Source organism: Nomia melanderi, chromosome 5, assembly GCF_051020985.1.
Source record: "Nomia melanderi isolate GNS246 chromosome 5, iyNomMela1, whole genome shotgun sequence".
Classification (NCBI taxonomy): domain Eukaryota; kingdom Metazoa; phylum Arthropoda; class Insecta; order Hymenoptera; family Halictidae; genus Nomia; species Nomia melanderi.
In genome coordinates, this window is record NC_135003.1 from 18,460,712 (window position 1) to 18,469,802 (window position 9,091).

Genomic DNA, 9,091 nt, shown 5'->3' on the forward strand with positions numbered 1-9,091 from the left:
GGTACAAATATGGCTCTAGATAAACTGGTGTTTTTTACAGCATCCCTCTAGAGCAGGGATTTCGAACTGTCTCCCCTCAAACTAGTAACTCTCGATCAGAATTCCCCAACTACGACTATTCTAGAAGCAAAGTAGGTACTTGGCACTTAGTTGTTTACTGTGTGAGCAACTCTATATAGTGTTCAATGCACACAGGTGAAGTTGGATGAAGAGGGTAACTCCCATCGACCAATTCTGAGGGGAAAAACCCTAGAATCCAGTTCGACGACTTTATGTTATTTACATATTATATAAATTAACATTATTTGTCTTATTAATTTATAGTATTTCGGTCCATGATCCAAGAGATTTGATACATAACCATTTTATGTTTTGTAACAGTAAGATGCACTTCATTGGTGAATATACGTTGCATATTTTGCTGCCATTTTTTGTATATAAAGCAGGAAAATTTAAATAGAATGATTATTTTTCTTAGAGAAATGTCTACATAATAGGTATCATATATAATAAGAATCTAGATACCGGAACAGTTATTGTATTCACTAAGCAGAAAGGACTGATAATGATCTAAAAAAAAACGATAAGGAAAAGAGAACAGTGTGTAATAATGCATGTATATTAAACAAAATTTTCAGATATTTGTAAACAAGAAATAATTTCGCAGTACAGATAACATAATGAAGCAATGTTTGTCAGTCATAAATTCATTTAATCAGAATAGGCAGATGATAAGAAAAGAAACAGGATCTTGGTTCGATGAACGATGTGTACATGAAAATCAAGGACAAGCTTTATCATCTGAACTTTCCTACTATAAATATCAGGATAGTAACATCAGATATAAGTGATGTCTCAGCTTTATATAACAATGCTTCAGATATTTATATTACTCAGATGTTTAATTTTATTATGGCTCTAATGGGTACTTTCATTGATGCATCAACAAATATGCAGTGATGAAATAGTACATTGATAACTAATGTTGACGAATAATAACAGTAATAAATGTTATCGCATGGTAATAAGTTTAAATCCAGTCAAATTTACATTCACTTTAGAGGAGTTTTCAGTGGTTATCTAGGAAGAAATAAGTACACTGATATATTATTTTATATAAGATTATATTTTCATATCATATTTTACATAATTCGTTTAGACTTATTATTGCAAAATGCACAGTAAATAAACTATTGGCACAGTATTACTCCACTTAAATATGCATACACATAGAAGCATACAAATGTTATTACAAAATATAAAAAATATTTACACATAACATTTTCATATACTGTAAACATTCGTTATAAAAATATGTTATTGTCAGAAAATAACAGATCTACAAATTGAATTGCGACGCATCGAACGAATAATAAACGACAACTTGAAATATATTTACAAAATATACAAAAGATCTCTTAAAAATAGATCGCACTTTATCACTATATAGGTCTTTATCTCCTACATGGAACTATGAATACTACTGTTCAACTTCCGCTTGTTATTAACTTGTCTGTTGCCAATTTTCTATTCTATCATTCCATTAGTCGATTCTAGTTCTTATCTGAAAGCGAGCTGACTTCTCTGCACCGCTTCGTTGCGGCTTCCACCGCACCAATTACGGCCGACCTTAAACCGTGTTGTTCTAGGTAATGTATTGCCGTTATAGTGGACCCTAATTGAAAGTAATTTCACATTAAAAAATACCGTACCGAATTACAAACTAATAAGTACGTAAAATATTATTTTCCCAACCTGCTGGAGAAGCCACATCATCCTTAAGTTGTCCCGGATGAGTGTTGGTGTCTCTAACCATGGTACCAGCGCCAAGAACAGTCTGGGCAGCTAGCTTATAGGCAATTGGCCTCATGAGACCCATTTTAACACCACCATCAGCCAACGCCTCTATCATCATATACACCTAAACAAAACAGTCGACATAAATACTCTATACACAACAAAATAAAGCAGCGAGTTATCAGCTTCCTAGATAAACCAATTAATTATTATACATCTTCTATTGTGCTTACATAAGCGGGACCAGAGCCAGCTAAAGCGGTGACCGGGTCAATTAGGTTCTCGGTGACTTCCTCGCAGACCCCTACAGAAGAAAACAATTTTTCCGCTATTTCAGCTTCCTTATCGCCAGCGTGTTTCCCACGCGCGTACACTGTCGCCCCGCAGCCAACAAGAGCTGGTGTATTGGGCATCACCCTTATCACTGGAGTTCCTCCGGGTAAAGCCTGCGATTTAGTATTGAATATTTAGATACAACATTACTGAATTAGAGATTTCATTACTGAGAATTTACACATTACTGAGAATCAAGATTTCTAAGAATCGTTAACACAAGCATCGTTCAGTATACCTTCTCCAATACCGATATCGGAACGCCCATGGCGATTGATAGCAGAAGTTTGTTGTAATTCTTCAAGTCCGGAAGAATCATCGGCACCACTTGCGGTTTCACCGATAGAATTAGGACATCGCCGTGATCGATCACTGGTCCACTCGAGTACACAGTTTCCGATCCCATTCCCTAGAATCGCAAGAGAATTATTCAAGGACGATCCAAAAGAGCGACGTGTTCCATTGAAAAGAATGATCAGGTGGCAAACAGAATGGCCGATGTTCGGTGACACGGTAATAAACGTTTTGTATACATGACGCTAGAATTAACCGAATTATCTGTGAGATCAGAGAAGATGTACCCTAATAAGACTGTTGTTTCCCCGCATTCAAATATGTACTCTATTCTCGTCGGTGTGCATACAGCGAGGTGCGTCGTTGCATCGGTAAACCGTAAAGGTTCCAGATAAAATAAAATCCAAACATGCAACGCGCTTCATAGACTTATCGTTGGACGAAGATAAGGGAAAAATACTGTATTGGAAAATTTCCTAGCCTCCCGATAATCATCGAGGAACCGTAATCAACGGATCGGTCGGCAGTTAATCGGATGACTCAAGATCTAACCGAACGAGCCGCGACGCCTCGTCCACACCTTTTATCGGGAAATCATTTCTGTGTTAATAAGCGAATAATAAATGAATTTCGGGGCGAGATACGGTATCGCGAAAATCACAGATCGAGACTATTCCCGATGAGCCGATGATTATTAATATGCATCGTTGATCAATCGTCTCGAAAGACCGTCGATTCTATCTGAATCAACGGTTGATTCGGAATCAAGTTATTGTGATCGATCGCGCTGTCAGCAAACAATCGAGCAACTGTACATCTGTTTAGCTGGGCAAACAAAAAAATATTTGTTGTTTTGATGTTTTTTCGTGGCAAACCGTGGCGTCCCGATAACGCCCGGCGATCCGATGATTATCTTTTATCGTGTTTGTCTTGCGTGTCTGAGGAATGCAACGCTGACAAATTAATCCCGGACAATAAAACGAAGAGGGGGAGGGAAATTTTCATTCTTTTCACGGATGCAAAACCGACTCACCTTGAACGCGTCTATGCTGCTCACGTCGTTTGGTAGGCAGCTGGCCAGCATCATATCGCCCCTGCTCAATCCTGCGAAAACCCGTGTTCGCGTTAAAACGTCGGAAGACCGCTTCGACGGGGGAGTTTTTAAGATTTACACCGGTTCAGTGGGAAGTCAAGTGTTGCAACCGAGTCGAAGCTGAACGATAAAGCTATAATTGGGCCAGGAAGGCCGGGGCGCGTTGCAGAGGCGGCCATTTCGATTGAAACGACACGGACACGTAACTAGAGCCACGATACTCCCGAGGGACAACTGGCAATCTACACCTACGAACCTAACGGGCATAATTACTGTCATTATTTTTACCAGCGCGAATGAAGCCCTTGGCAAGCGCCTGCGCCATCTTGCCTCCTCCGAGAAACCCGATCTTCAGCATGTTCGTGTTCACGTTCAGAGATACCCTTTTCCTTTTCTCCTCGCCGTCCGCAAGAAGCTGGTCGCTCACTATGCGAAAGAAAACCAATTTCAGCAAAGAACAAAAAATAAAAGGACCAAGAAAAGTCATCGAGGTAAACGCAGTTTCGTATCATATTCGTCTAGGTATCTATCCGATCCATCTAATCGTGGAAAAACAATACGACCCGATAACACATATTTTGTTAGCATTCGAACGATCTTCACTGCTAACACGAAAGAACTTAGCCACGAGCGAATCGGTCGACTCCTCGAATCAACCCTTGTTGGAATCGTTAGACCGCGAATGTCCGATTTCTATTTTATTTTTATTAGAACCCACGTCAGGGCTGCGTATGCACATAAACATCCGTGAAAACCGTTTTGCACCCGATTCCGCCGAACATTTCTACTCACGGAATCGTGTAACGAACGAGGTTTCGCCGCACAGCAGGAACTAATCGACGAGAAACGCGGCGGACTGGGAAACAACGAAGCCGAAGACTAAGTGTTTCTAATCTGAGCCGAATGAATTTCTAATCTGCACGGTGCAAAGGGGAGCCGACGGTTCAGCCGCGACGTTCCCATACAATTAGCCGACTCGACTCCTCGTTCGACGGCTCATCTTCCCCGCCGGCAGATTATTTCGTTCGTTTTTTTCTCGTTTGATTTTTCCCTTCTTTCCACTGTTTTCATTTTATATAATCGTGCGCGAGATAAGATGCCCGCGTACGCGCGTCCGCGAATTGCGTGCGAGCACGCGACAAACACTGCCCGCAATAAACCGCATTTATGATTTCTCGCGGTCACCAGCGATCAATTATTCCAATGCTACGGTCAGCGTTAAGCGAAGATGACATTTCTACGGTAGTAATTCATTCGTAACTGTTTTATCGCGAGCAGAAACGGTCGCGAATGAATTTCGCGCGGCTGCAGGACGTCGAGCTGCATTTATCGCAGCATAAATGCACCGTATTTTATAATTCGTATTCAAATCGACTCGATCGTGAGGTACTGGTAGTACATTAACGGGAATCCTTAGGGCAACTTGAAATTGCAGAAAGTCGGTTGGCAGAACGAATCGGCGCGATCGATCACGCCATTTTCGTTTCGTCTGGTCGTCGGCGTGATCGCGTCGTGATCCTTTAGTAAGCGCGTGTGTAGTTAAAATTATTCCGACGAAGTAGACGATATCCACGTACACCGACGTACGCTTCTGCGAGTAATTAAACTAATGACGCGCAATCGAGAGATTCGTTTGACGTCAGAAAAATTTCGGCCCCGAGGCTGGACAACTTATCTGTATCGTTATTCATTTTTTCATACTTTCTTTAAGAAACGATGATATCTTTAATTAAACCGGGACGATAGTGTTTAACCCTTTGCGACTGTTAAACTAGAAGTAGTCCTGTTACGGATTAGAACGGAAATTATAATCGATGCGCGACTTGCTCGGATAAGCAGCGAATCGCAGCTTTCCGCGCGTTAAATAAAAAGTTCCGATCGTTAGAAGTCAAATCCTTTGATCCTGAAAGGCAGAAAACAAGGGAAGGAGAGAAATTTCCTTTGCGTTCGCATCTTATGGTTTCCGTGGCGGATTCCTTGGGGAAACTGTGATTTTCGAGGCATCGCGCGTCCTCTTGCGATTTTATCGTAGATCTTCGCGCTGCGTTCCCGCTTGTTTCTATTTAAGATGATCGCAAACTAACGTGACTATTGTGCGAGCTAAAGGGGATCGCGTGCGGAAGGTCTTGTAAGTTGATTAAGCGGAATCACGTGTCGGCTCGTTATCACGAGTCGTTTGATAACATCGCGATCCGGATTGAATGGTGGCAATATTTGTGGTGCGGTTACTCACCGTTCCGAGCGTTCAGCCGTCGCCGGACACGCCTGCTCAATTTCAGAAATTCCATTGTCTTCAGCCCCGTGGTCATTTTACTTTTGTTTTTCTTCTTTCGGCTTCTCGGAATGCGGTTGATGATTAACGATCGTAACGACAAACCTGTCACAGAAGAATATAATCGATCGGAGAACGTTCAACTTTGAGCAGGAAAGTGGTGGGCTAATTGTTAAGAAACAGGAGCAGGATATTCGTTTAACATTTATCTCATTGGTACGCGATAATCAATCTGAATTAAATGCTTGCCGTTTTACTTTTAGAAAAGAGGAAGCTATAGAAATAATATGCTCGTTTCATTAGAGACACTAAACATTCGAAGATAAAATAAAAATGTAAAAAACATTTACTAATATTCTTATTTCGTTCTATTTTGCAAAGTGGCTTCTGCTAAAGAGACATATAAAAAACAGTTAGCCCATATCTAATCGTGTTGATCTAACTTCACATTAATTTAACCGCAATGAATTTAATTTGATTATAGGTCGATCTTTATCTTAATGTTCGTTCTAATGAACACGTGTTGCGAGGATGATCGCGTGATGTTTGGTATTGATGCGCGGTAGAATTATGGAAATAGGCGGATAGAAATACAATTTATCAGACTGTCATAAACAAATGGGAATAGTACCCGTCCACCGTTTCGCTTATATAATTTGTCTCGTTTTAATCGCAGACTACGAAAGACTGTCGCGTTAATCAGAATCACTGCCTAAATCGTACAACGTAAAAACACGTGTTAGACAACAATAAACATTAAAATAATCTCCCCTGTTTCTCCATTCTCGCGTCGACAACGTTATTCGTCTGTATTTCCCAACAAATCGACACCGATAAATTTATCCGTTAATTAACGATGACATTTAATTAGAATACCATTGCAACGCAAAACAATGCCTCTCGTACGAACGCGTGGGTTTAATTATAGTCACGATCGCTCGCCAATTAAAACTGTAAAAATGTTAATTCACATAAAAGCTCGTAATCGAATAGCGGCGAATGACGCGTGAACACTCACCTAATTTACATACTGCAGCACCAAAGAAAATTCGTGTTCGTGCTCGGCGGTTTCTGATGCAACAGTGATATAGCGCGACGCCACGCCACAGCAATTGTTTCGCTCCGGATTGTGTACACCGTTTAGTAGACAACGTTTTTTCGGGCAACGCTTTATATACCGACGCCGCGCGCTGTCTCCAGTTGAAATGCGACTGACAAATTACCGTTCACCAAAGACACGCGGAAAACTACCTATTCGGCGCCGGCCAATCGCAATCCAAACACAATTGTGTCACCCCCTTATCAGATAGAAGCTCTCTGCGTGTACAGGACCACGAACGATCGACAACCAGGTGGAGAAAAATTATCTACACGCGTACCGTGTTGTTTTCCAAAAAGCACACCTCGCCGATTGCCCTGTAATTAATGAACAAGAATAAATCGTTCGAAAGTAGATCATTTCCTTTCAATTTCATTTGAACCGTACCTCTGAACTACGCTAGGTCAATAGGTGGTAAACAGGATGCATTTGTGATTAACAAATAATATACAACACACTGTCGACGCGCGTTCTCTGAATCACATCATGACGGAGTCTTCCAAATCGACCATTAAGAAAGCAAGTAGGTACGTGCGGCTGATCACGTCGGTCCTGTGCTCCTGGCTGTGACCTAAAAATGAACGCCAACGGATAATTTATCCCATTGCACTCGAAAGTTTTTTGCTAGAAATATTCAACGCTCTTTAATAAAATGTAGACGATGCTCGTTGCGACTAATATAAATAATTTAATCGATACATTAAGGGACAAAAGTAATTTACTTTGATGTTTCATATAATGGTGCGTTGTACAAAGTTCAGTATTAAACAAACTTTATAATTTTACTGTATTAAACCAAGTGGTCACTTAGGGTTAATGAACAGTCGAACATGGGGAGACTTTTCTCGTTTGTTATTGAGAAAATGCAGAAATACTCGACAATCATTGTATAAGGTTCAGTTGCACGGTTTCTGTTGTGCATAGATTTCGATTATCTAATAATATAGAAATCATTGCATTTGTACGACTTCTAATTAGAAGTTTCATACAATGCGGTTCTGAAGGAACCAATGAATGGTATTATCAAGTGTCGAGTGTATTGCAAATGTTACCTGCATAACCCGGGATACCGACTCAGCCGCAGAAAAGTGTTGCTCCAGTGGATCAAAGATGGCGCCACTTGAACCATGCAACGCTTCGTAAACTCGGGAGACTTGCATTTCATCGCAAGACAATATTATATATGCATCTTCCTTTGTTTGATTACGAAGAATCTGGCTATCGTTTTTCTATAATAAACAGTAATCAATTACTACTTACAAGCAATTAATTTTAAGGTTTACTATTGCTTTCGTGTATTTTGCCGTTAACATTAATGTTAATCAAATATTATCCGCCTCGTTCCAGTTCGACGATAGACTTTTCTTCGGGTCAGTTCTCGATAAGTAATATCGCGAAAAAATGTAAATGCACATATTTCGCGAATACCTAAAACTAAAAGCTACATATTATGTTGCGTCAAGGTTGCTTTACAATAAATACATACAAACTTATCATGGAATCGGTCCGATGAATGAAATGTTAAGCGATAAATACTTTTATCAGATCTCGAACATATCGAAGTATGCGAACACTCTCGGCAAAGAACTGTCATTCATTCCAGTAAATGTCGATTAAGACTGGAATAAATCTATCGGTGATTAGATCCAATAACCTTTTTAATATGTATATGACGCTCAACATGTTAGACTCCGTGGTTCAATGATCGTTGAATACCGTTAACCCTTAATTTACCGTGATCTCATCTATTTCTCCGTTGCATAACATAGTTACATGATTGTTAAATTATACTACAATTTTTTTATACGACGCAGCGTGTCATTATCAGAGACTGAAAAACTAGGATACGCGTGTATCACGAGTCTTCTGAACTTTGGAGCGTACCGTGAAAGTAAAATCCGCTCGAATTCATACTGTGTTGTCATCGTCGCAACATATATTACACGAGCTGAGTTGCTAAATGGAAATGAATTTTTTCTCGAAATACTCCGTGATCCATGAACTCTACTCGAAGCCGTTCGTCCGTGATTTACAGATCGTTCAATATATTCCAAAAGATACATTACACGCGTTGAGGACTCGAGGACAAGTTGAGGAAGGTCAGTCAACTGTAGATAACAACGTGCCACGTTATTTTAAAGATATAAACAAATAAAATTTTTACCACGATCGGCAGTTAAAAAAATACACGGAACTCTGAATG

The 9,091-nt window shown here is 40.2% G+C and overlaps 1 protein-coding gene and 1 long non-coding RNA gene across 4 annotated transcripts; both read right to left on the minus strand.

The window, feature by feature from the left end:
• Positions 1-1,138: 1,138 nt before the first annotated feature.
• LOC116424696 (pyrroline-5-carboxylate reductase 2) lies at positions 1,139-6,990 on the minus strand. Of its 3 annotated transcripts, XM_031971431.2 has the most exons (8): positions 6,808-6,990; positions 5,751-5,894; positions 3,806-3,943; positions 3,458-3,528; positions 2,369-2,539; positions 2,031-2,243; positions 1,756-1,921; positions 1,151-1,675 (listed from the first exon to the last, which is right to left on the minus strand). In XM_031971431.2, exons 2-8 carry the CDS (start codon positions 5,824-5,826, stop codon positions 1,554-1,556), a joined length of 957 nt encoding a protein of 318 aa, XP_031827291.2. In that variant the 5' UTR covers positions 5,827-5,894; positions 6,808-6,990; the 3' UTR covers positions 1,151-1,553. The 3 variants fall into 3 exon arrangements, with proteins under 3 accessions (XP_076224136.1, XP_031827292.2, XP_031827291.2); XM_031971432.2 differs by lacking the exons at positions 5,751-5,894; positions 6,808-6,990 and adding an exon at positions 4,310-4,692 and having other exon boundaries at positions 1,143-1,675; XM_076368021.1 differs by lacking the exons at positions 3,458-3,528; positions 3,806-3,943; positions 5,751-5,894; positions 6,808-6,990 and adding an exon at positions 2,712-2,828 and having other exon boundaries at positions 1,139-1,675.
• An 81-nt stretch (positions 6,991-7,071) lies between these two features.
• Positions 7,072-9,068, minus strand: LOC143174559 (uncharacterized). Its single transcript, XR_012998701.1, has 4 exons — positions 8,623-9,068; positions 7,941-8,117; positions 7,276-7,459; positions 7,072-7,205 (listed from the first exon to the last, which is right to left on the minus strand). It is a non-coding gene; the product is annotated as an uncharacterized LOC143174559 (long non-coding RNA).
• Between the last annotated feature and the right edge of the window lie 23 nt (positions 9,069-9,091).

Bases quoted from the DNA above. Each gene is read 5' to 3' on its own strand.
- LOC116424696 (XM_031971431.2), bottom strand. From the start codon at position 5,826: ATGACCACGGGGCTGAAGACAATGGAATTTCTGAAATTGAGCAGGCGT. The intron at 3,944-5,750 runs GTGAGTAACCGC...TCTTTCGCATAG, and splicing joins ACGGCTGAACGCTCGGAACG to TGAGCGACCAGCTTCTTGCG. The intron at 2,244-2,368 runs GTATACTGAACG...ACTAAATCGCAG, and splicing joins CGATATCGGTATTGGAGAAG to GCTTTACCCGGAGGAACTCC.